At 40.2% G+C, this 27,771-nt stretch overlaps 1 protein-coding gene across 1 annotated transcript in view; it reads left to right on the plus strand.

The window, feature by feature from the left end:
- The window catches only part of LOC122176441 (neuronal acetylcholine receptor subunit alpha-7-like), a 64,222-nt gene extending 45,138 nt beyond the window's left edge, over window positions 1-19,084 (plus strand). The window contains exons 8-10 of the mRNA XM_042864938.1: window positions 363-449; window positions 13,161-13,270; window positions 18,563-19,084. Of these exons, the coding sequence (XP_042720872.1) occupies window positions 363-449; window positions 13,161-13,270; window positions 18,563-19,084 (719 nt within the window). The remainder of the gene's footprint in view (window positions 1-362; window positions 450-13,160; window positions 13,271-18,562) is intronic.
- The last annotated feature ends 8,687 nt before the right edge of the window (window positions 19,085-27,771 follow it).

Consider the following 27,771-nt stretch of genomic DNA (forward strand, 5'->3'; position numbering starts at 1 on the left):
TAACATGTAATAGTTGAAACTAGTCTCTCCTCATCTTGAACAGTTGTCTGGGTTTTGTGTAAGCTCTGTTTGGCAAGAGCAGTATATTTTATCCATTCTGCAAGTTCCATTTCACTGAGCAGCAAAGAATCTCCTTTACTTTGAGAGAAGCAAAGGTTTGGGTGCAATTGAGAATGGGAAAGAGAGCAGATAAAGATATATCCAAAGATGCTCTCACTTGGTAGAAATTCTCACCTGCCCTGACAAGCATGAATTCATGGATTTGTCTTCGCTTTACAGTTACATTTAACAGCAAAGACATCAGAGGAGGAAATGCAGCAATCGTGTTCCTCATCTCTCCTCTCCATGTTCACTCCCTGCAGGTATCACTGTTCTGCTTTCCCTGACTGTATTCATGCTGCTTGTGGCTGAGATCATGCCTGCAACTTCTGATTCAGTCCCACTAATAGGTAGGTTGATTTTCTCTGCTCTGTGCAAAAAGTACAGTGTTTCTCAAGAGCTGTTCAAAGCCTGTTGGAGCTTTGACTCTTTTTCTTACTACACTTCTGCATTTCATCAGTGTTAGGAATAAACCTCTGTTTGGGCTTTACTGTTTGTGTGGATGCAACAAAACAAAACAAAACAAAACAAAAAATACCCAACCTGGCATAAGGTGGCTCTGGAAATATCAGATAGACTGGTAATTGTAATAATTTAAGGGACTCCAGAACAATGTAGCTTGGACGTTTGGATAGGCAAATCACAAAGGACATCATAACCAGTGCATGAGAACAGATGAGATACTGGAATAATACTCAGCCTTGGCTGTGAGTTCTTTGTGTCTGGGTTCATTGAGTTAATTTGAAGCTCTCTGGATGACACTATGCCCACAGAAAGCTTTTGGAGGTGTCTTTGCAGCTGGCTGAAGAGAAGTTTTTCCTCTTCCACATAATCTGCTCCCCCACTCTGTTGTGCACTGCTGGGGATTTTATATTGTACTACTTGAGACAAATTAAAGACATGTTTTTGCTTAAATATAGAAAGTTTTAATGAACAACTCTCCAACAGCATTGGAGTCCTGCTGCCATCACTGAATCCACAGGGAGTCAGAAAAGATATGTCTTTAGCCTTTAAACAACACTAAAGCTTCAATTTCTGCTTGAGGTCATCCTGACCAAGCTATACAAAGAACTTGCATTGGTGCAATTGCACACTGTTCTTTTGAAATGACCAGTGTGTTAAAACACTATGCTGTCACAGTGCTGTTTGTCCCAACTAAGTGATGAACATGAGTGGTGAGGCTTGCACAAATCCCTCAAGAAATTCCCATCACTGTCTGAACAGCAAGATTCAACCTACAATTATAGAAGTTACTACAGTGATGAAACTTATGGTGCTTATACTTTGGGGAAATGCTTTTAGGAATGCACAACCTATACTGTGAACAGAATAGTTGTTATGAGTGGCTTAAAATCTCTGAAGCCAGAAATAGCCTTGTAAAACTCAAACAAGGAATCTTCCACTCAATTCTCTTTTTGTTAAATAACTGTGAAGACTATATAAGAAAGAAGAGTTAAGAAGCTATGAAGGATTAAGTGATTTTCACAAGATTGTGCAAGAATGCCAGACAGATTGAATCATTTTTTTCATTAATTTCTTCTTTCTGAAGTGTCAAATAACAAGGAAAGTGAGGGATTCACTGTTGTTCTATAAGGTGAATTGATATGAAAGTAGAGATTGCTTGTTTGCTGTGGGACTGTCCTGTCAAAAAGCTGGCACAGAGAGACACTGACTGGATATTATGACATTTAACCTAAGAAGTGAGAATGTTGGTCTCAACAGTGATTTATTTCTGAGGTTGAATGTGACAACAGCAACAGGAAGGGAAAGTCACCTCTGTGTCCTGTACATTTTTTCAGCAGCTGCTTGGTCACTAGCAGCGTCACAGGAGTAGTAAGAGCTCTGACTATGATCCAATGGGCTTTGTATCCAAGGGCTCCAGCCTCTGCTAGGTGAACTCCCTGAAACTGCCTTCTGAGAAGCAGAGGCAGAAGGGAAGGCACTGAGGCTGTTCAGCCTGCCAGCAGATTCAGGTGCTTACATTTCTGTTGGCTTGAGGATGAAGAAACCCAGCAGAGCTGTGAAAGCTCAGTTGGCTGGGAGAGGCAGAAGGCTGGGTAGCAGTTTGTGACCAGTAAAGGCAAAGGTCTGTATGTTGCCTTTCTGTTGCATGCACATGCATTCATGGGAAGGGCCTCAGTTAATACTGGCATCTGCTAAAGGAGAAGTTGTCTCTTCCTCTGGGACAAGGAAGGCTTTAAAAGGGAGAAAAGGAGGCTGGGATTCAGCTTTTCTGCAAGACCCAGGTAACAAGACATGCCACGTGGCCATTTGAGTAATTTCTATCACGAGATCAGTTTAGTGGGCCATACAGTCATCTTTATTTTTGTTTTCATAGGATAATCCCTCTGTCTTGAGTGCATGAAGCCTTGATTTCCCCAGTGGAAACTGGGTAAAACATCATTTCCTGATCTCGGCAGGGTAGGGAAAACAAACCTTTTCTGGTTTGTAAAATAAAGAAGTGTGAACAGCACATAAAAACTCAGAAACTGTTAAAACATCATTTTTTAAGCTACTATTCATGCAAATCATGATTAAAGTACACATTCTAAGCAACTGAAATAAATAGAATATCCAACAATATACCAATATATGACAGAAGATGCACTTCTGAGGTTGGTGGCCCTGCCTGTGGCAGGGGGATTGAAACTTAATGATCCCTTGGGTCCCTTCCAACCCATTATATGATTGTAAAATTAAAGCCTTGCACAAATTGTATCATAAAAAGAGCAAAAGACCATTTACTCAGACATCTTAATATTTAATTTCATGGAGAAAAAAATACAGACCTACATATGGGAAGGAAGGTGACAATGAAACAGTGAGGGTAATACTACCCACAGGCAAGAGTTTCTAAAAGCTTCCAAATAACTTGGGCATCTTATTGAGTGAGATTCTAGCCACTGAATCACACAGGAGCTTCCAAAAAATCTAACAAAACCCTTGCCTGTATATATACCTAGGACTCCACAAAGGTGAGTAGAAGACATTGAGAGATAGTGAAGGGATGCACCTGTATATGTTCAATGCAGTACCTTTAACTACATCAGTTTCTACTGTTACAATTCCCTACCAGAGAAAATAAGATATGTAAGAAGAAAAAAAAAAAAAAAGCTATAGATATATATATACTCTATACTATAGATATATATACTAGTACTTAATCAAGTATCACATAATGATAGGGGGTGAGGGATCGTGGTAATGGTGGTAGGGATACTCATTTGGTCAAGTCCCTTGCTCTGTGTGAATGTTATCTCAATTATTAGGATCACTCACACCTTCTTATTCCTTTTGGAGCACAAAGTCTAGGAGATAATAAAGAGGTCTATTTTCACAACTAGTATACTAAATAAGCATTGTTGGCAGCACGTATTACTATAAGTTTTTTAAAAATACCAAAATAATTAGAGCATATCAAATGTATTGGAAATGCACCTCCTAAAGTTGTCATATAGGTCAAACACAGTCTGTTTCTTTCATCTGTTCACTGGACAAATTTTGTATTGTGAAAACATAGTAAAAGAATAATCCTAGTACATAAATGTTTTGTAAGATCTTGGAGAGTGACTTCAGGTAGCCAGATAATGGACTCTGAAACAATCTCATATCTACAGTTATCTGACGCTTCCCTGTTACGGCCCAAAAGAAAACTGACCTTGACATGCTGGAGTACACTCAAGCATGATGCTCTCAAAGACTGCCACCCCTGTGCAATAGAAGCTTCTTACTTCACAGAACAATTCAGATTGGAAAGGACTTTGTGATGTTGCTAGTCCAGGCCTTGCTTGGAGCACATTCAAGTCTAGGGTTAGATGAGGTTGCTCAGGCTTTTCTAGTTGTATCTGGGAGCCTTCAAGGACGGAGATGACACTGTAGCCTTCCTGGGCAACCTTTTCCACTGTGCAGCTTCACTCAGGAGAGAGAAGTCTGAGCACATTGTTTCTCACCACCTTGCTAGACACTGCTGTGAAGCACCTGTCCCTGCCACCCCTTTCCTGAAGGCAACGTTATGTTGTCAGGTACCTCAAAGCTCCAGCATGCAAGCCCTCCTCAGAAGGCCTCACTGAGCCCAGTGGTTCGCTGACTTAATTCAGTTTTTTGCTGTTTGTGTAATGGTAGAAAGTCTTCCCATGCTCTTGACTCCCTTGTCAGTCTCAGCTGCTTATCTGTAGCTTTCCTAACACCAGCTGTGAATGCCCAAATAATGATCACAGATCTTGCTTTTGCAGCCTGTCCCTGCTCCCTGCCCTGCAAGGTATGTTGACCTTTTGCACTGGTGCACTATCATGAGTTCCATGCTGGTCTTCTGACGCATTTCCTTATTTCTCTGAGTATTGGTAGGACCCTTTATTGCACTTGAAGTCTGCTCTCCTGTAAGCCCTTGCTGTTTTCTTGTACTGTTTTATCCTTCTGAGCTTTCTCTGACATGATCTGTTCCCCTTTGTGCACTTGTGCATCTGCTATGGAGGTGACACTTTCCAGGTTGTTTCACCATTCTTGAGATCTTTCGTATTCTGGCCACTCTGCACCATTTTCCTTCTATGACTTCTCAAATGAAGTGTGGATTCCTGTTTCCATAGTATCCCAGGTTTGAAGCCCTGCTTTTAACTCTTAGCTCTACTTGAAACAAACAGGGAAAGACTGTTCACCCTTCTGGCTTCTGTACCCAAATACCCTTTATTCCACAAGTACTGAACTGAGCTGAGTTACGTTGCATGGTCCTGAGATCTGAAAATCCTATTCCCACTCCCAACAATACATAACCTGTGGTATACAGACATACATACAGTATACAGAAATACATAACCTGTGGTATACATACAAACACAGTGGTTTTGCAGTAGATAATAATTGGGACATTTAGTTGCTAAGTTGTATTTACCACATAATGATCATGTTTTTTCACTGCTGTCTTTGGTTTGGCTAAAAGCCCTCTTGAGATGAATGCAAGGATAAGGCAGATGCTTGGATAGTTTGGTCAGTTCCTGGAGAATCAGCATAGTTAGTATCAAGTTGCAGAAACAGAACTCAGAGAATGCTTGAAAAGGATGCAAGTAATTTGATCTTGAAGAATAAAAATCCACTGCTAGTCTACAGAAAAGTTATTGTTGCTGGTCTGCATGCATGTAGGAGGAGACACTCTGAAAAGACAACCTCACCCTTGGAAAAAAATCTGCATTGTATTCTTAAATTTTGTTTTTGTAAAAACCTTGCTTCTTCTGCTACATGGACATGGCTGAATGCTTCTGACTTTCACTAGTGTAAAAACACTTGACTGAAAAATGCTATAAAACTTATTTTTCTCCATTGTTTGACCTCAGTTTTAACTAGCTAACTAATAATAGGTGGTAATTTCAGAAATTCTCGCAGATGCCGTTTGGAGTGCCTCTGCTGAGGAAAAGGTTGTTGCTTCAATTTGACACTTAGAAAATAACTCACTTCTCAGCTCTTGTCTATTTGCAAGGAAATGTAGAAATTGTATAATTATTCTTCTTAGCTGAGGCCATATTACTTTGTCCTCAGCTTACACTTAGGATAAACAAAGCACCACTCAGCCTAAATAATCACAAGGGCAAGATGTTTGCTTCTTTTCTGCCTCTCTGCAAAGCGTTTCTCTGCTTCCTTGGCATGCCCTTTTGCATTCTCTGTCAGTTTGTAAAGCTGCCCAGGGGCTCTCTTAATCCATCATTTGCAACTTCCCCTCACAATAGACTCACATTTCTAAACAGTTCATAATGCTGTATTAATGCACATTAAAAACAAGCTGACTTCTCTGCCAAGAGCAGGTGACAAAATTTGAGCTAGAAATTAGCAGCAGGCTGCTTATAAACTTCCAGAGTCTGGTGCTCCGCTGCACTGCAGAGTGAGGTGTGCTGGAGCTTTCTGTTCCACCAGACAGTCCCTTTCTCTGATACATGTGTCCTAGCTAAGTAGATGGGCGATGACATTTGGACTCTGCTCTTTCCCAGCTGTCTCTGGGGCCTGCATGCACAACTGTTTCCATCCTTCTCCACAATGGCCTACATAGGGCAAAAGCTATTTCCAAAACCTAGTTTTCAGCAGCATGTATATGCCTAGTAAGGCACCAAGATTGCTCAAAGCTTGCACACTGTCCTTCTCCAAATTCATCTGTGATTCCAACTCTAGGAACGAGTGTTAGGATGCCTCCATTTCTTTAAAAAAATTTTTTTTCCTACCCATAGCAACAGAAACAAGCTTAGCCTTTTGGATTAAGAACAACCAAGTCTCATGGCATCTACAAACACAATGGTTTGGCCAGAATCCAACACAAGTTGATTGTATGCACAAGGCTTGTTTCAGTTCTATGCCTTGGAGCTCCCTCCTGGCATTAAAAGCTCTGGAGTATAGCTCCTTAAAAGACTTCCAGACCACAACCATACAGCAGTAGCTGTGTCCTAAACTTACCCTCCCTGGTATAGCTTCATCATTCATCATGAGCAGTGTGTCCGGTTGCACATATGCTTTGACTCACTTTTAATTTCTCTATAAAAATATTTTATAAAGAATCTAGTTATGTATAGAACTAGATTTCATTACTCGACAAAGGACTATATAAATAAATGCAGAGAACTCCAGATGTGATGCACGTCTGAGATTACTGCCCCGAGTGCACTGGTTACTGGCTGAAATCCTGAAGCCTGTGGGGTACAGCTCAGGTATGACAATTGCTTTCTTCTGCTACTAAAAAACTGTGTAGTTATGTGCAGATATGTCTCACATGATACAAGCCCTTGACTAATCTCAAGGGAATTTCATGCATTTTCCAGCCCTTACCAATGAAGACCACGGTATCTAGCCTAGTGCATTATATAAGAAGGGATGGATGTGCATCGCACTGTGCTGATTTTTCAGTTCAGTGAGCAAGTCAAAATTAAGCAAATACTCTTATTTCAATTAAACTTCCATGCAAAGTCAGGACCTGTCCACTGAAACTCAAGGATTAGTTAATTTCCTCAATAACTACATTTGAAGCTTTCAGATGTAAAGTTTTCATGTTGTTTCTCTCTTTCTTATTTGTTTGTTTGTTTTAAAATTCTATAAAGACAATGATATGCTGATTAATAGAGCTGGATTATCAAGTCCATTTTTGATAATGTTTTATGACCATCTTTGAGGAAAGGATCAATTTCTTCCTCAGGCAGCACACGTATGCCTGAATTCTTTTTTTTAAAGAGCATTACAACTCCCTTCTTACAGTCTCCATATCTCTGGTTTGCTTCATTAAACTGTATTTCCTACTAGAAAGCAACCCTCTTCCCTCTTCCTCTGTGATGCTGGCTTCTTCCATCACTACATAAATCACATACTTCAGAAAGTATTCTCTTCACCTGCCTACATCCACTTGGCACCGACCTGTTTTACTGTGCTGGTGTACCTCTTCTTGCTCATCTGGCTGCTTAACCTCCTATCAGTACAAAGCTCATAGAAAACCACCAGATTTTGAGGTCAGACCCCAGGTGGCAGAGTACAGCCATGCAGAGAAAACTAGTGGATGGTTTCAACTTGAGAACAAAGCTGCAGTAAGCTGTGGTCTGGCTGCTCTCTTCCAACCCAACCAGCAGGCTGCAGAAGTCAGATCAGATTGCCCAAAAGCCAAATTCCCAAATGAAGTGTTCAGACTTCTGAAACCAGTCAGGTGGTTTATTTTTCCCTTTTCATCTCTGGGAATTCATGGCATCCTCTTAAAAAGAAGTCGTTGTTATTTCCAGATTTTTTTTCCTCAATATCTCCAAAACGCTGCAAACCTCAGGGGAGTGTTCTTCTCAGAGAGAGTGGTGATGCAGTGGCACAAGCTGCCCAGGGAGGTAGTGGAGGCACCGTCCCTGAAAGTATTCAAGAACTGTGTAGATGTGACACTGAAGGATGTGGTCAGTGGGCATCGTGGGGGTGGGCAGATGGTTAGATTAGATGATCTTCGTGCTTTTTTCTAGCCTAAATGATTCTATGATTTTACGATTATTTCTTACCAGCTCTTTCCAGAAAGCAGTCATGATGCAGAAAGTTTGTTTGTGCTGTTTGTGCAGAGAGAGTGGTTGAAAGTGGACAGTGTGTGGGGGGGGTTAGTATAAGGAATTGTCATTTCCTATGGTCAGTATCTACATGATGTATGACACCTTGCCTGGATTTATCAAATGCTACACAAAAAAGTCTAGTTAGCTTCAGTCTAGGTAACATCACTGCATTTTCCTCTGTCTCCTTCATCTGCTTGCTTATTCTAAATCCACAAAGCTTAATTTGCTGCTCAGGGCTCTACTACATGATTTGTTTTCAGTCTTCTCATCTCCTTGCTGTTCATTATCATGCCACTGTTATTTCAATACAAATGAAGGTCATACACTGTAAGTATGTTCGCACCAGATGCTTGGGGTGATTTCTTGCAGTTAGTCATACAGCAAACAAGACAGAAAATTACTAAGACAAGGAAGAAATGTGGTGCTTTTGCCACCTCCAGGAGTTACAGATTGTTTTAAGCTATGAGCATAAGACATTAGTGGTTCTGACTAGAAAGAGAAAAAAAGATTAATCTACTGCATTTTCTGTCATCTGCCTGTATATCCTCAGTCACTGCCATTTCATTTTTCTGTCTTTTTTCAAATTGTTTTTAGTGTTTATCTCCCCTCCCTTTCATGGTCCTGATGGGAGCTTTGCTGATGGCAGGGCTTCTCTCAGAATCTTCCATCCAATAGAAAGCAGCCAGTTCTTCACAGTGATCTATGGTGTTTTTCCCAAAGTTAATTGTCTTGGATGAACTTCATCTAAGACAGAAAAAAAAAGAGCAGTTTTATTTCTCAAACATCTGGTTCTATACTTCAATAGCTTTCGGGCTGAGACGAGATTGAAAATATGGCTCCATGCCTCTGCAGTTACCATAACCAAGAAGTAAACACAAGATCTAACCCTGAATTCTCTCTCTTCACAAACATTTCATGTCTGTGAAAAACTAGCTGGACTATGGCAATGTTCTTTGCTTTCTGCTGCTGAGACCTAATAGAATGTACAGTGTATCCCAGCTACAGGAAGACTTAACAATGGATAACTTTTTTCCTGTCCACGTTATCTACTTAGTCTCTTTGCTATCTGTATACTACAGTAGGACAGTAAGGGAGTCTGTCCTCAACCTCCTGTTCTCCTCCCTACTCTTTGAGGAACTCTGCCTATGAGCAACTACTGCCCGCTGCAGAGTGAGATGGCGTCTGCCCAGCATGAGTCCTGCTTCCTGCCATAGGAATAAAAGGACAGTTGGAATTCATTATGCTGGGGCTGGACGTTTCCTGCATCCTCCACAGATTCAGCTTATGAATCTGGAGCATTTTCAGAGGGAACAACAGTGTATATCTCATACTGTGAATGCATTGGGTCATTTCTGTCATTTCATGAGCGTTCACCAAAAGCCTTCAGCACTAAATGATTGAAATGACTTGACTTAGAGCAGCTCTGAAACAGTCCAGAATGTCAGATGCAAAAACTGATGCTTCCAGCAAAGAAGGAATAGCAGTGGGAGGTATCCAGACTCACCATTGCAACTACCTGATCTTTACAATCACCTTCATCCCCCACTATTCCACAGTGTCAGCAACACTGCAGTTGGTCACAGTGGAAAAGCTCTGTTTTTCCTATCATTAGCTGTGTTAATAAATCTGGATAATATACTGCTTTCTCAGCCAGCGTTCAGTGATAAAATCAACAAAGCAAAGCATCCATCTGGAATCATATCACCCCTCAGGGTTTCTGTTTTATTTACCCTGTTTCTAATCAGCCCTTAAAGTTTATCCGGTTCCACTCAAGCAGCAGATCTTACAAATAATTCTAAAATAAACCATGTTGCTTCTCTGACATAGAATAATGTCACAAAAGATCCATAAATGGTGGTGGAAGCTCCTCTATTTCTGAACTGCAAGACCGTGCCATTATTTTGACCTAGGCAATGCCAGAGTATGTCTGCAAGAACAAGTAGTTGTCACTGATTTTTTGAAGAGCTTCTGGGTCTATGTGCTGTATGTGATCTGTATTTGCTATGACAGCAGCACCTGATCTACTTCTGACAATGATAAGACAGAGCTTGACAACTCCAGATTTTAGAACAGCTGTCCAGGTAGCATGTTACATCATGTCTCCTTTGGCAAAAGGAAGAAAATCAGCTGAAGAAGAGCACATATTTCATGTTTGAGAGGGATCAACTGAGAATCTGGAGCAACTCTTCTTTTCACACATAGTGGCTGAAGATAACAGCTTTGAAATCATACGAAGAGCATCTAGTGAAGTCCAGAGCAGATCTCAGTATTCCTGTGGAATGTTAGAAGCTTTCCAGCTGTGCCTCAGAGCAGCTGGCATGCAGCACCAGATCCCATACTCTTTCAGATGCATTCTGGTCTGGGATCGCTTTTCTTGATCTGAGAGCTGACACTGCACATGGTAAAGTCATTTGTTAAAGCCTCCAGGGTGGCCTCTATATGTGAGGGAAGATCTCAGCAACGAGAAATTCTTAAGTAGGATTCAGAAAGGTGATTAGTAAGAGATGCTGAATATTTCCCTTCTGATGTATAAATGAAAGGGATGAGTTTTTGTGTGTGTGTGTGTGAGAGAGAGAAATCAGATTCACATTTATCTCCACCAACAGACATACATGGGAACAGGACTTTCTGAGACCAGTAGCTTCAAAGCTGTAAGTGCATATCTGCTGTATGCTTATGAGTGGACCCTAAAATACTGGGAGTAAAATGTTTAGTGGCTGGACTGTGGCTCAGTTGCTATGACACTGCTTTTTTCCTGAGCTACATGTCATGGGTGAGCATCTCTAATTTTCTGTGGCAGTACTCAGCTAATTTAGTGAAGACCTAGAAATAGAGTTCACTGATTCTTGCTTGTGTTGGGCTGGAATAGGGTGAGAGGAGGCTGCAGTCTACAGGGAATGCTACAGATCCCAGTCTGTTCCTGAAAGAACTGTTTTCCCCGCTTTCTAGCAGATATCTGTAGAATTTTCTGACCTCACTTCCCAAGTTTACTGCGCTCAAAGTTTAAACTGTGAATTCCCATTGCCTGGGATCTTAGAAGTGTCAGGTATCACAAAGTTCTTTTCAGATTCAACAAAGTATGTAATTTTATAAGGGTCTATAAAACATACAAGCCAAAGACCTTCTCAATTGAACATTTCAGGCCAGAAAATCTTATTGAAGTGCATATTTAAAGCAGTATTTAGTGATTTATAACTAATTAGACCAATAATATCAGCACTTCTAGATTTCTCTTGTATGGGGCATGCTGGAGTCAGATCAGCCAGCTCCTCTCAAGCCTGAGTTCATAGTTTGCAGTGCTTCCACCTGGCTATTGGTTCTCTCATAAGTAGGTGTCACAGTGACCTGGCAATTCACATCACCCACAGGAGCATCCAGCTGTGAAATGTATTGTATCATGGAGAGCCACGTCTTTCTCTTGAAGCAATTGCAGTGCTGGTTTTTGGGAAGAACCTTATTATTATGAACAAGTGTTTTGCTGCTGAGGCAAAGAGAAACAATGTTAATAAATGAAGATGGATAAAAACAAAATTTGCCTTGAAGTCTTTATTAGATTACTGACATTTTCTGTAATCCAGGTTGAGGTGGTGGTGGAGGCTGCAGTTCACGGTGGTTTCCAAATCTCTCTCTAACAACTAGACATAATAGTCCTTGGTATTTTGCCTCAGCTGTCTTCAACAACTGCCTTTAAATGCCATTAGCCCTATGGAAAATTGTTCCTTGTAGTCTTGTGCACCAACCTCACCTCTGACATGAGAGGATGGATGCAGGGGATCACAGAATCATAGAATCATAAGGTTGGAAACACAAGATCATCTAGTCCAACCGTCCTCCCATCACCACTGCTGCCACAAGGTACTAATCCATATCTCTTAGTTCCTCATCCTCTTGAGGATCATTTACCTCTTGAACACTGCCAGGGATAGCGACTCCACCACCTCCCTGGGCAGCCATTCCAGTGCCTGACCACCCTCTGAGAGGAAAAGAGTTTCCCTTATGTCTAATCTAAACCTCCTGTGGCACAATTTGTGACATTTCCTCGGTCCTGTTTGTTGCCTGGGAGAAGAGGCCAAACCCCTCCTCATCACAGCCTCCCTTCAGGAGGTTGTACAGTGCAATGAGGTCTCCTCTGAGCCTCCTCAACTGAACAATCCCAGCTCCCTCAGCCACTCCTCATAAGACTTGTGCTCCAGACCCCTCGCCAGTTTCATTGCTCTTCTCTAAAACATTCCAGGACCTCAATGTCTTTCTCGTAGTGAGGGGCCCAAAACTGAACACAATACTCGAGGTGCGGCCTCACCAGTGCTGAGTACAGGGGATGATCACCCCCCTGCTCCTGCTGGCCACACTATTTCTAATGCAGGCCAGGATGCCGTTGGCCCTCTTGGCCACCTGGGCACACTGTCGGCTCATGTTCAGCCGAGCATCAACCAACACCCCCAGGTCCCTTTCCTCTTCACACTCATCCAGCCACTCTGCCCCAAGCCTACAGTGCTGCATGGGGTTGTTGTGGCCAAAGTGCAGGACCTGGCACTTGGCCTTGTTGAACCTCATCCCATTCACCTCAGCCCAGTGATCCAGTTTATCTAGATCCTTCTGAAAGGCCTCCCTACCCTCAGGCAGATCAACATCACCTCCCAACTTGGTGTCATCTGCAAACAATGATGAGATGCGTCGAGGAGATAACAGTTTCAAGTCTCAGTTCTGGGATTCAAGATTTTGATTTTTTTCCTGTGCAGTAGGTTTAAATTTAGCACTCCAGCAAGGGTATTCTCATAGAAATCAAGAGGGGTAGCCTTAAGGACTGAGGAGGGTGCTGAGTAATGCACCCTTTTGGGCAGTAACAAGATGTGGGAGCAGAAGGTGGTGGTGCCACAACCATACTTTCTGGGGGTCCACTGATACAGGTATCAAAGAAGATGTTTGGATGAGATTCAGCGCTTTGTAAATGTAGCTCAAGATCAAGGAATGTCATTTGCCTTTTGTTTTTCTCCACTCCTGACCAAATTTTCCTTTTACTTGCAGCTCAGTATTTCGCTAGCATCATGGTCATTGTTGGTCTGTCTGTGGTTGTAACAGTGCTGGTTCTGCAGTTTCACCATCATGACCCACAAGCAGGAAAGATGCCCAGATGGGTGAGTAGATTTGGTAGTAAATATTCAATAGCATTTAAAGAAAATTTGAAAGTTGTGGCAAGCTGACAAGGGACAGATGTTATTCCCCATTAACCTCAAGTGTCAACTACAGACAGTATGTTTTACACTATTATGTTTGATATTAGAGAGAGAGAACAAACATACTAAATTTGGGGTTCTCTTAGAAAAAACATCAGTTGTTTGGGTTTTCTATTTAAACCTTAAACAGGGGTAGCTTGATTCATGGCAGAGTAATCTTTCTCTGCACCTGCTTTTCAAGGGCTGGCCCTGTGGGCAACACTTTTGATTTCTTATCCAGCAGACACCTCACATTTATTAGACTGAGCAGTTTCTCTGTTCTGTTACAGAGAAGGGAACAGCATTACGTTTTCTATTTAACGGCAGAGCTGTGATCTCCCAGAACAAAGGAAAGAGGAGAAGCTGATTAGCTTATCCTGTCTTACAAGCGAACCTGTTACAAGCTGGCTCCCAGAAATGCTGGAAAACCAGGAACTTCAGTGCCTCTGCACTGAATACTGAACCCAACTGTGCTTCTCACAGCTTGGAGCAGGTTCCTGTTGCACCATCAGCAGAAAGGCAACACTGTTGGGCTCAGTCTGACTGCACTGACATCACTGACTCAGAAACTGCCATTTGCTGAGGCTGAATCCAGTAGTCTAGGTGGCAAATGAATTTTGTCTACTTCCATCTGATCACTTCTCAGTGCAGTTAACATGTGGACACACCTTCTCTACAGCAGAAGGCTCTGTTATCCCTGAGGTCTGGCACCTCTCCCAGATGCCTTTCAGGGGGGTGTATTTATTTTATCTTTTGAAGTTAAAACAACGTTTTTTTTCTCTCTCCATTTACTGAGAATAGGTTTAGAATACGCAGAATATGCTTTGCTGTTAAAAAAAAAAAAAAAAAAAAAAAAAAAAAAGAAAAGCAATGGAAGTATAAGCAGATACAAATAGTCATCTGCATATCCCAGTTTCACAGGCGTCTGTTTCTACAGCATCCTGTAGCATCTCATTTGCCACAATTGTCGTTCTAGACAATTACCCTGACATGATGTTAAACATCACATGATTACCAATGTCAGCCTGAAAACTGAAATACTTTCTAATTTAGCTTCTCTAAAAATAAACTGCAGCATTAAAGCAAAATAAAAAAAAATTAAAAAGGAAGTCTAATACATATTAAGCTTTCTAAAAATTACTTCTTGATTTCAAGACTGGAGCACATGAATACATGGACAAAGTACACAGCAGTGTAATAGCTCCCAGGAGCAATTCTGCCATTTCTTCTGCTTCTTGAGAAGCCTAGGCACAATGGCTCACATTAAATATGATCATAGATCCAGCAAGTCAGCTCTCGCTCTGTCTCAGTAGAGCAGGAGATCTTCTCAGGCCAAGTGGGTGTGTAGGAACACACAAGACAGGAAATTGATGGCATTATCTAGGAGGGAGTGGAGGGCAGAGGGGAATGGTGAGAGGAAAGGGAGTGGGTGGGTCTAGACTTGATGTTGTATAGATCTTGTTTACTCACCACTGACCTGCTAAGTTTTGGGACTACCTATTGGTCTGTGCTTGTCAACATCAGGACCTAAGACTGCAAAGATAAAAACTACAGAGAAAGAAGACTTGTATGCATACTCTGGGTTCTTGCCGCAAAGCTGCCGAGATCCACTGTCAGTTAGCTGAAAAGACTGAGAGCAAGGAGTTCTCACTCCTGAAGAACCTGACTCAGTGCCCTGACTACTGAACTGGCACATATTAAAAAAGCACAAAAATACACAAACAGAACAAACAAACAAACAAAAAACCACCACAACAATAGTGAAGTAAAAAGTATAGAAAGGCTATAGGGAAGGTCAGATGATAAACTGTGACAGCTGTAGACCAGGAAAGCTGACAGGGCTGTGGGATCTCGAGAAAAAAAGCGAATGCCAAATTTGCGGGGATGAGTTTGACACCACAGAAGTGGGTGTTATTCCTCCACCAGTAAAAGGCCATGGTTCAGTTGTTAAGATTCACAGCATATTTTCCATTTTTATTTTTTCCTGTGCACCTATTTCAGGCAAATTACATTTTTATTTTAGATACATCCTTACAGACTTTTGCTCAATAATATACAGGAATTTAAGATAACTATCTGCAGAATCTAGGAAATAACTTGCTTGAATTTTTTCTCTGCAGTTCCAGTCTCAGCAGGTATCCTTACCATCCAATTACTCTCCACTGACTGGATTTTATTACAGGATTATTTTTACTTCCTATTCAAATGCAAGTAGCTGCTGGGGAAAGTTACGGGGAAAGTCACTTTTTTATAAGTTTTATAAGGTTTATAAGGAAGCAACCCCGAAACTAGAGAGTTTAACTGACTGCATTACCTACACACCTGATTTATAAACTTTTCTCCATTGAATGGTTTTGTTTCCCTGCTCATCTCTCATCTCTCAAGAACTCTGTGTTTGGCCTTTGGACCAGAAAAGGTATCAGACAGGAGTGTTAGCATTTAGCCTCTCTGTAGCTTCACAGATGATAGTTTTACCCTCCTGTCTATTAATCTTTTGTTTCCTAGAGAGGAGCTTAAATTCACGGCATTCAGCCGTGGTATTTCTTAGTTATTCAGTTCAGAAGTGGGGGCTGCTGTCTACTTGGTACTCCCTCCACTCACTGTGGAGCAGAGCACTAATGAGAGTCCAGCTAATTAGCACTTCGAGAGTAGATAATATCAGGCATGACTCTCTGCTCCATCAATACGCCTCTGCTGACAACCAAAAATACTGCATTGTACATGAGAAATACAGGAAGATCAAGCACAAAGCAGGAAGGGGGCTTTGGGGTTCATTGGTTTTTAGGTTTTTCTTTGGATATACTTATATTTGGACCAGTTGATGCCATTGAACCAGCAAGCATAAATTTGTGCAGGAGCTTACTTCACTCCTCTCAAGAAGTGTAGTAGCTGGAGACCAATTTTCTAGATTTTCTGTGATTGGAACTGAGAATATATCTAAAGCAAAACAGTGTGATGCTTAGGGGAGGACCCTGGTGATCACAACAGCGATAGGCTGTTTGCCCTTGAGGTGGCCTCACCTATGTCCTTCTTTCACAAGAAACCCAGAAATGACTGTGCAGATGAGAATGCATATTCATCCTACCCAGGCTGTTTTCTGACAGCCCCAGCACTGCATCTGGGTTGAAAAGAACTATAATGATCATTTAGTTTCAACTCCCCTGCTATGTGCAGGGTCACCAACCACCAGACAAGGCTGCCCAGAGCCACATCCAACCTGGCCTTGAATGCCTCCAGGGATTCAAACTCCTTGAGCAACCTGTTGCTCTGTGTGAAAAACTTCCTCCTAATATCTAACCGAAACCTCCCCTGCCTCAGTGTAAAACCATTCCCCTTGTCCTATCACTATCCACCCTGGTAAACAGCCATTCTCCCTCCTGTTTCTATGCTCCCTTCAAGTACTGGAAGGCCACAATGAACTCTTGCCAGAACTTTCTCTTTCCCAAGCTAAACAATCCCAGTTCCCTCAACCTTTCCTCACAGGAAAGGTGCTCCAGCCCTCTGATCATCTTAGAGGCTCTCCTCTGGATCCATTCTAAGAGCTCCACGTCCTTCCTGTACTGGGGGCCTCAGGCCTGGACGCAGTGCTACAGATGGGGCCTCACAAGAGCCGAGTAGAGGAGGACAGTCACCTCCCCCTCCCTGCTGGCCACCGTTTTTTAATGCAGCCCAGAACACAGTTGGCTTTCTGGGCTGCAAGAGCACACTGCTGGCCCATGTCCAGCTCCTCGTCTACCAGAACCCCCAAGTCTTTCTCTGCAGGGCTGCTCTCGTGGGGTTCTTCACCCAGTCTCTATAAACACCTGGGATTGCCCCAACCCAAGTGCAGCACCCCGCACTTGCGCACTTGGCCTCAATGAACCTCATTAGGTTCTCTTCAGCCCACTTCTCCTGCCTGTCCATCTTGAAAGGATGTCATGGTTTTATGATTTTTGGTTGTCAGAGTTGCACACCATAACATCATATAATGCACTGGGGGGTATGTTCCTATGGTTTTTCGCCTAACATCTCTTTCCAGAGCTAACAGATATATTAAAATTTTTGAGTAAGAAAGTTTGCCTAAGCCAGTATTTTAACATTGTTAACATATTGTTAGCAATTAACACCTTACTTTGCTCCATGATGTTTCACCTTGTGTCCATAATATGTCATATGACACTGTAATTAAGTAAGTTTAATTAAATCCGGTATGGATTTTTTTTAAGTTGCTGCATTACATTTTGCTGTTTATTTTTAGTGACTGTGTAGGAAATAATGAAAGATTTAAAGCCCTCAAGATAAGCAGAATAATTGGAAACAGGAAATAGCCCTTCAGGATAAAGAATAAATGATTCATTAGGAGGAGAGAAGCAGAAAGGCTTGCAGAAAATGGCATAAGTCTGCAAACCAGCAGAACTCTCACTGTAGAATTTCAAAGTTGTGTAAACATCTTTCACTGACCATTGCTTTGGCTCTTTATTATTGTTATTCCCACTTGTGGTAATTAATGCCTTCTCTTTTCTGAAATTGTGCTTGTCTTTACAGTTGCAGCTCAAAGTGTCAGCTGCAGTTTCCCCATCCCTGCATCTCCACTGTGCAGGGGAACAACTCAACTTGTATCTGAAACCACCATAGAGGCAAAGTGTGGTGATGACTTCTGTGTGGCTGTAGTGTCTGGAGCAGGATCACAGAGGGAGTCTTGCTCTTTCTGAAACAAGCACATTTAGATTCCTCAAGTGAAAAAAACCAAGCTTGTTTATTTAAACAACAGGGATGGGGGAGTATGCTAAAAATAACTATTAATCTGATGTGGAATTTTTTCAGCAGAATCCAAACCTTTGTTCCTCAGTTCTGTAAGTATTGGTCCTTCCACGCTATCTGAGAAGTGGTTGAAAAAGAATGCAGCCAGTTTTATGCACATTTGCAGAGGTCTAGGATTATTTGCAAACTGTAGGACTTTAAAAATTGTAATGTAAAATTTTGCATCCATTATGCTTTGCACCTTCAGAGGACATTGAACATCTGTTTGTTCTAGGCATATCCATAAATCCATAACGGATTTGTCTCAGGAAGAAGCCAGACGCAAAACTACTACATTTGAAAGCAGATACCTCATGAAGCAGGCAGTCATTCCAGCAGAACATACATATTGACTGTGACAGTGACTAAATGTTTCAAAAACTGCTAAAATGGACAAAAATTCCCTTTCCTTATGTTATGTTCCCTTTCTTTCAGGTCCGTGTCATTCTACTGAACTGGTGTGCTTGGTTTTTACGTATGAAAAAACCCGGGGAAAATATAAAGCCCCTCTCTTGTAAATATAGCTATTCCAAGCACCATCCAAGCCTGAAAAATACAGAGATGAATGTCCTACCTGGGCACCAGCCCAGCAATGGCAATATGATTTATAGCTACCACACAATGGAAAATCCATGCTGCCCCCAGAACAATGATCTGGGTAGCAAGAGTGGAAAGATTACTTGCCCCTTGCCAGAAGATAACGAGCATGTTCAAAAAAAGGCTTTAATGGATACCATCCCAGTGATTGTGAAGATACTGGAGGAAGTTCAGTTCATTGCAATGCGCTTCAGGAAGCAAGATGAGGGTGAAGAGATCTGCAGTGAGTGGAAGTTTGCAGCTGCAGTCATAGACAGATTATGCCTGGTTGCATTTACCCTTTTTGCCATCATTTGCACATTTACAATACTCATGTCTGCTCCCAACTTCATAGAAGCTGTTTCAAAGGATTTTACGTAAGCATTTCAAATATGAACACAAAAAGCTGAAAGGTAACTTTAAAGTAAACATCATCAGTACTATTGCTAGATAATTTAACTCAAAACAGAGAAGTGTACTTTCATGTGCTGACATACACAGAAGGGGATAAAATTAATTTCAGGAGATAATTATTTCTGATGTTAGTAATAGTAGTTACTGAATAGTATACATACTGACCTCTTACTTAATTCCCAGACAACTTCCACATATAACTATGTTATCATCTGCTACAAAAAATAGAAAAGAATCCAAATCCACAATGTATTTATTAGAAGTTAACACCAATGTAAATGTGTTATTTTATCTTTGTGAACTTTTAAATATTGTAATAATTTAAAAGATAGATTAATGACTAGAAGCAGCATTTTGTTGTTTTCAATATCTTTATGTTTTGTCATATTTGTATAATGTGGCTGTGACATCTTCTTCTCAGATTTGACAGGCATCTCTCTGCAGTTTTATGAGGCTGCATACTGCATATAAGAAAATAAACTATTATCATGTTAGCTCCTAATAGTGCAGTGTCTCATATTACTTCTTTTGTTAGTTTGTTTCCAATATAGAAAATGTTGGCTGTTGAGGATGGAAAGAAAATTCATTTTCCATGATGACAATCATGTATATTTTTAATGGCACCTTCCACCCTACTCATCATTGCTCCTTAACATCTTAATTTGAAATATTTCTGATCTGTGACGTGTCACAGGTGCCGACCTTGAGAGATTAAATCTATGTAATTAGTGCAAAATTTTAGCTTCACATCGTAGAAAATTGCCTATTGATTCCTTTGGGGCCAGATTCCACATTTATTCCCCATAATCTACACAACCCTTAAACAGCATTTTATACAAGTTCTTTTATTACAGTCCATTTTCAAAGGATTGCATAAGAGATTATTTATTATTATTATTGTTATTATTATTATTATTGCTAAATTTCCTTACAGCAGTATTTAGTATCAATTAAAAAAAAAAGAAATTGCTTATATGTCACTTGCCTGGAAGCTAGCTGCAATAAAGCACTCCTCTCAATACTTTCATTCCATTCACTGCTCTGCGTGGCAATAGTACTTCTCTTGGTGTGATTTTGATTTGTTACCTGACCACCACAGGCCTGCAGAAGGATATGGTCTGGTGTATACACCTTCTGTCTCTGGGATAACAGCACTTTTCTGAAAGTTCATGGAAGTAATAAACAACTTATTGTTGTTTTTGGCTGATTTCCATCTTCTTTTTCTTCCAATTGTTAGTTCTTCAAAAGTAACATCTCCTCTACCCATGTGATGGGTCCTTACCACCATCCATGTTGAAGAAAAAGAAGCAAATCAGGGGTAAATATTTCCATTTAAAAGGGGATGGTGAAGCTGGCCTGGTTTCCATTTTACGTAGCTTTTGTATTCTTGCAGTTTCTTTAGTACTGGGTGCAGCTCAGAGGGGTAACAAAGACTTATGGTAAAAACCTCTTTAAAAGGTTTTTCTGTATTTCTCAGATCTTGTTCTCCTTCACGGGAGAACTTTGTCTCTAAGCAGCTCTTCCTGGGCCAGCAGGACAAAACGCCCATGATCCTTCCTTTTTCCTCCTGTCATCTTACTGCTTCCACTAATGAAATTGGCCTTGCAGAGTGGAATTGAAGAGCAGTCTGCCTAACAGAAATAACTGAACTACAGTATTGGTCTGGGGCTTTGAGTTACTCTTATATCAGGCTCTGCTCCTGGACTGCAGCTGAAATGCTCACAGTAAATTACTGCTTTAATCACATTTATGTATTGTCATACATAAATTAAAAAGCCTAAGTATTCATTTACTTCTGCAACTAATGATGCAGAATCCTAAATGACCTTTAGAACACTTGCTCAAGGACCACTAATATGTTTTCTTGAAAATCTCCATTTTTGAAAGTAATCTCTACTGACAGGAGAAAAAGATAAAAGCTAATGTTAAAGCACAGAGTCAGAATAGCTTAGTGTTCTAATGTAAACCATGTTCTTTACATGAAACACAGTTTTGTCAGATAAGTCTGCTTTCAACTGAATCTATGTATCTTAGGATTAGAAGGAGGTCAGAAGTTGTCTGAAAACAGCAATGGAAAATTAATTTTAATCACCTTTATTTGATAAACTCCAGTGCAAATAAAAATCTCAGTTTACAGAGTACTATCTAATACTGCTCCATGGCCAGCCTATATAAAAATATCCTAAAATTCAATTTCTGTCAGCTGTATGAAGTTTATACATTTTTATACTGGATGGATACTGTTTTCTGCTTACTTGTTCGGATAATAAAGTAAGGCAGATCTTTTTGACATTCAGCAGCCACTTAGCCTTCTGGGAAGTAAGAGGACCATCAGCACAGTATTTGCAGTATGACCTAGTTTAAAATGGTGCAACAAATATTTGCCGTGCATACAGAAAAATGGAGTATCAATATGTTTAAGATATTCCTGAGGACTGCAGCACACTTGGAAAAGTTGATGCATCACCTGTGTATATGTATTTACAGCCCTTCATGGCATCGCTAGATAGTGTCACAGTGTACCTGTCAAAGTATTACATAATTCTAACAGTAGGAAAAATTGGATAAATAGCGACAAGAAACTATAGCCCATAATACTTCTTACTAAGTCCAGGCACTTACCCAAATGTTACATAAAAAATGACCATCCACAGGAAACAGGGACAGGACGCTCAAGGTTCTTCTGCATTTTATCTCACAGAAGGTGTGGAAAGTTTCTGATGTGGAGGTATTCAGCACTGATTTATTCATGAAGCATAGAAAATAATAGATATCATCAATACATAATTTTCACTTTGACTCAATACCAGTTTTTCTGAAGTGTCTTAGCTGTCTTATCTCAGGTATACATGCATATATCTGAAAAAATGTGGTTTTCTATCTTAGAATATTGGTAATCATCCTTAAAAGTCTGCTACCTTATACCTGCTACCAGGAGAAATAAGGCTGTACAACTTCTGTTAGCGAATATCAGGAATCTGATATTCACTCTTTCTCTTATGCATAGGTCTCCCCTGTAGTGCAGGCCCTGGAACTGAACACAATACCCCAAATGTGCCTTCAGCAATAACGAGGAGAAGGAAGGATCACCTCACTTGATATTTTGAGAAATGCAGCCATATCAAGCATAATAAGACAGAAAAGTACTCAAACCAGATCTCTCAGGCTATGTCTTCCAGCCACACAGAAACTAATGGGATTATACCTAGTTACGTCAGCAGAGGATCTATCTACTCAGAGTGCACACTTCCCTCTTCATGGCTTATACAGTGGTTATAGACCTCACACATTTTTTTGTGTCTCAAAATAAAAGATAACTGCAGAACAATTCTATTTCCTAAAGTTGTTCTAATATCAGTGTTCTTTTTTTATGTTCTACACAGAAAAAATTGAATAATAGTTCAAGTAAAATTACAGTATTTCAGACCTATCACAAAACAGAAACAAATTAAACAGCTTCAAATTACTGAGGCCAGTAATAGCCCAAAGGCACACAGGGGCAGGCCTTTGAGCAAAACATGGTGTAAGATTTACTGTGTCTGGACTGTTTGCATATTGGCTGCTCAGAAGTGTTTGCCTGGGAAAAGAAGATAGCATTTCTAAATGGATTTGTAAGTCTTAGGTGATTAGAAAGATCATCTACTTAAATAAATTTTCACAATGATGCACTATAGCAAAAATACACATCCTTTCTTCCACTAGGGAAAATAACATCCTTTCCTAGCAAGCAGCTTTTATTACTTATTCCCTTAGCTCTTATTTTCATTTATTTGCTAGAAGGAAATTTTAACACTTTCATCACCTGATATTCGTAAATCTCATAACCGTTTATATGCTTACCAAGCAGTCACAACCGTGCTGGTGAAACTGCACCGCACTGAAGCTGCTTTGATTCCCACTGCTGTACTGAAGGGGTGTGGCACTCGTCACTGTGTTCATCTGACTGAATTCAGTGGGAACTGTTTCACTGGCTTGCCTGAATGCAGCACTGGGGCTTTTACTCCTGCACCACAGAATGCCAAGTGCTCTCTCTGGCACTGTAAATATGCTGCCACTTCTCTCTTCCCATGGAATCACATAGAATCACCAAGGTTGGAAAAGACTGCCAAGATCATCTGGTCCAACTGTAGCCCCATGAAAGAGAATCGTCTGAATGGTGAATGGAAGATGTGGGAAGAACTCAGCTGGAAAAGGAGCTGAAATGGAGTTAACTGCACTTTTCATGTATTTTTGTCAAGTTTTCATGTCTTCTGTCAAATGCAAGGAGGCTTTTCTCATTAAGGAAAATGACGAAATCACCAAAGCAGTTGCTTAATAAACTGAATTAGCCATGCACTGAAATCTCTCCTGATACTTACCTGAGCTGTGATCTGTTGCTCATTGCAATTTTCTATATGTGTCTCGAAAAACAACAGAGCAGGAAGAGCTGACACATTGATTTTCCCCTCCCAACCATCATTTCCACGTAGCTAGGTACTATTTACATCACTAGCCATTTACATCACTAGGTGAATAATTTGAAAGTGACTATTAACACTACAGTTTGTCTCTGTAATGCACTTTTAATCATCTTCTGAATCACTGAATTACAGAAACACAGAATCGTAGGGGTGGGAGGGATATCTGGAGGTCATCAGAGTTATGGTCAGTTATATTTCCTCTGTTTAAAAATCAAAGTGCAGCAATTTTTTTGTGCATATGAGAAATTCTGGTTTTTTATATATCAATATTCTTATAGTTTTTATATATCAATATAATATCAATTTATTTTTTATATATCAATATTTACTCTTTCTTTACGTTAAACTGGCATCACCATGAGTACACTTCTGTTAGAAGTGAGTTGATTAAAGAATGAATCAATTTTCACTCTTTTTAACTACCAGTCTTCATGATACAGAATGGTAGAAAGATATGTGACACTGCCATACCAGAGAGTTCTGACCAAGCACTTCAACAACTTCATCACTGCTTTTCCTCATCGTTGTGTTGTTGGAGATTATTACAACTAAAGTATTCAACTCTTTACAATGAATAAAGGGGAGAAAACAGAGAAATTGGAATCCTTCAAAGCATTTTCCCCCAAAGAATCATCTTATCATATTTTTTTTCTTTCTTTTTCTTCCCTTCCCCCTATAGGAAATATTTCCTTGCAGTATTTGGATTGATGGTCTCTTATTTAAATGGCTCTCTTCAAAATTTACTTCTGCTGTTCTGCACCAAATTTCTGTTTTTCTCAGCTATTTGGTAAAAGAACGACTGCACAGTAAAAAAAAAAAAAAATCCAAGGAATTAATATAAAATAAATTTTGTATTTCTACACATAATTTATTCCTTTGCACTGAATTGAAAGCCAGGAATGCTACTTAAATGCAAATTAAATGCAGAAAGTTGGATTAAAGTATTTATTAACATTTTATGCTGACCACTCTAAGTACAATTTTAATCGTATTTTCCATAAAGAAGTTTATTCTCCTCAGCACCTAATTTTGCCATTAAAATTCGTAGGTGAGACTTTAAATATAAGGAAACTAATTAAAATTTTAATACTTTGACTTTATTATCTTAGCACTGTCTGTTACTAATTTTTAGTTTTAAGGCTGGAGAAACCATGTTTCTTAAATGTCACATCCTTCATCTTCCTTGTTTTCTAGTAGGTGCACCCTCCTATATTCTTCAGATTAGAAGAATAGATTCAGATTAGTAGAACTTCAGATTATTGCTATTAAAGTCTACTTTTATAATTAACAGCAAAAATAATAATTACAATAGACACAATTGATTATACAATAGACACAATAACACTAATTATAATAACAATAGACACAAAATGAAGCTTCTCTCCCTAACAGAGTGCTGTAATGTAAGTAAATACAATTAGTTCAAAAAATGGAGATGATACCAACTTCACAAAAGTACTGGAACATGCTCTGATGGATTCAGAATAGAGAAGTAAGGCATTAGAATTGTAAAATTGGCACCTAAGTGGTAACAGTGGGATCTGCAGATCAGGCTATTCAGAAAAATACAAGAAGCATTCATGTGTCTTTCTAAATTCATGAGTTGTCAGTATTTGTGTATTCAGAAGCGTTTACATAAAACAACCAAAATTAGTTTCCCATGTGCTTTGCTTTGTACCAAGCTGAAGTGCTTTCAAATTAGACAAACAAGACATAGAAAGATAAACAGGAAGCATTTCATTTCTGTTCTGCTGACAAGAAACAAAGATTTAAAGACATCAAATGACAGCCAGCCTATCCTGGAATCTGTGGCATGATCAGAAACTGTGCAAAACCCAAACCCTTAAGCATAAACTACAAAATTTTTCCTTCTTGTTTATTCATCCTTTAGCTTGTACTGGAAGTGTTAGACTCCCTTTTCCAGAGTGTTTGTAAACATATCACATTATCAGCCGTTCTAGATGTCCCACCTAAGCAGATTTTAGAGGACTAATAGAACTGCTTTAGGAAAAAAATGAAAAAGGCCTAACTAATTTGATATTGAGAACTCAGTATGAGCAACTTCTTAGTATGGCTTTGGAATGTTTCTTTGTGAAATCAGAAAATATAAAACCATTAGCCCACAGAAATGGGTTTCTTTTTGCAAAGCCATGGGTAATATATATGTTGGTATATAATATGTAATTTATGAATAATAAGAGCACATCCATTACATGATTTGATAGGAAATGGGTTGAAGAAACCATCCACGAATGGAAAAACTAAATAGGCATTTTCATGCATTCTGAAGATTTCTGAATCATCAGACAGTGGAATGTTTTCAGTGTATTCTTAAAACATTAGAAAATGTCATCCAAGTGGAAAAACATACACTTGCTACAAATATATATATACATACATATGAAATACATATTGAAATATTTTCTTGTGAATTACCAGTAGATATCAAGTTTTAAACATTACATATTACCAATATAAAACAAGGGTCATCTGTAAATGATCTGAAGACGTACGTAATTCAACAGAAGAAAATGTCTGCAGGAAGATGTTTGCAACTGCACAGAGCTCAGTAAGTTTTTCACAGGCAGTAGTACATTCATATCAGTTTTTGATATTTTCACATTCCTAAAAGCATCATTTAAAAATATTTTACAGTTATGACTTTCACATACATTATATTTATATGCATTGTCACTTGAAAAAAAAAAAAAAAGAAAACCACAGCAAAAAAACCCAGAATATTTCCTCTGTCTTTTTACACTTCGATATATAAATACTAACCTTATTGCTTTAGGAAACAATGCAAAAATAGTAGTTGGCTGTAAGATGCGGCGTGTGATACTGTGTAGACGAAACAAATCACATGTAAAGAATACAGCTTTCCAAAGCTTCACTGCTAAGCCTGGCAAAAATCAGCTCGTATCTTGGTCATTCATCCCCATATAATGGGAAGTTGCTAGTGAGCTACTACATCATTTGAGTATTCATAAGGCTGTGGGGCCAGGTGAGATTGACCTGTGGTGCTGCTGGAAGTACTCACCATGCCACTATCAGTACTTCACCAGCAGTTCTGGCTAACTGGAGAAGTTTCAGTCGGCTGCAGGTAGGCAAATGTGATCCCAGTCAAGTAGGGCAGGAAGGAGGATCGCAGGAATCACAGGCCTGACCTCAGTAGAGAGGGAGGTTATGGAGCAGATCACCCCGAGTGCCACGTGTTTTTGAAAACCAGGTCCTATGTGATTAACAAGACGATCAATTTGGCAGATGAAGGAAAGGCTTGAGATGCTGACTGCCTGGATTTTAGTAAAGCTTTTAACACCAGTTTCCCACAGAATTCTTACAGAATTCTCACAGAAGAAACTGCCTGCTCGTGGCTTAAGCAGGTACACAGTTCACTGGATAAAACGAGGGGATGGCTGGAGTCGGAGTTGTAATGATGAATGGAGTTCCATCCAGTTGATGGACAGCCACTAGAGACATGCCGGAGGGCTCAAGAGTAGGGAACACTTATCTGTAACACTTATATCAGTTGCCTGTGCGAGGGGATTAAGCACAACTCTCAGTAAAACCGCAGGCAATAATGTGCTGGGCTTCTGTGGCCATGTTTTGGTTCCAGGGCGGCAGAGGGCCGCGCTCACAGCGCCCAGCAGCCCGGTGTCACAGCAGCGCCCTCCAGCAGCACCCCACCGCTGCCTGGAGCGCTCACGGATGGCGCTCAGCGCCCTTTGCACGTTCCCATGTGCTGCTTCGGGGAAGGAGGTACGAAAGGGTGAAAAGGAGAAAGCTGGTTTTAGTTTGCTTTTAGTTTTTGTGGCTCTTGTCTGTTATTAATTGGCAATAAAGTACATTAATTTCTCTACACTGAGTCTTTTTTTGCCTCTGGCGATTATCTGGTAAGTGATTTCTCTGTCCTTATCTCAACCCGTGAGCCCTTTTCCATTGCATTTGCTCTCCCTGTTCTGCTGAGGAGGGGAAGTGATAGAGTGATGTCACGAAGCTAAGCTACCTACTGATACAAAATCACCACAGATACCAAGTTGGGTGCAACTTGATTCACTTAGGGTAGGAAGGCTTTGCAGAGGGATCTGGATGGGCTAGATCTCATGTCATGCCATGTCCAATCTCATGACATCAAAGAAGACCAAGTGCTGGGTGCTGCAGTTGGGTCACAACTCTATGCAGCAGTATATGCAT

Source organism: Lagopus leucura, unplaced genomic scaffold, assembly GCF_019238085.1.
Source record: "Lagopus leucura isolate 7727_CA_CO unplaced genomic scaffold, USGS_WTPT01 Super-Scaffold_774, whole genome shotgun sequence".
Classification (NCBI taxonomy): domain Eukaryota; kingdom Metazoa; phylum Chordata; class Aves; order Galliformes; family Phasianidae; genus Lagopus; species Lagopus leucura.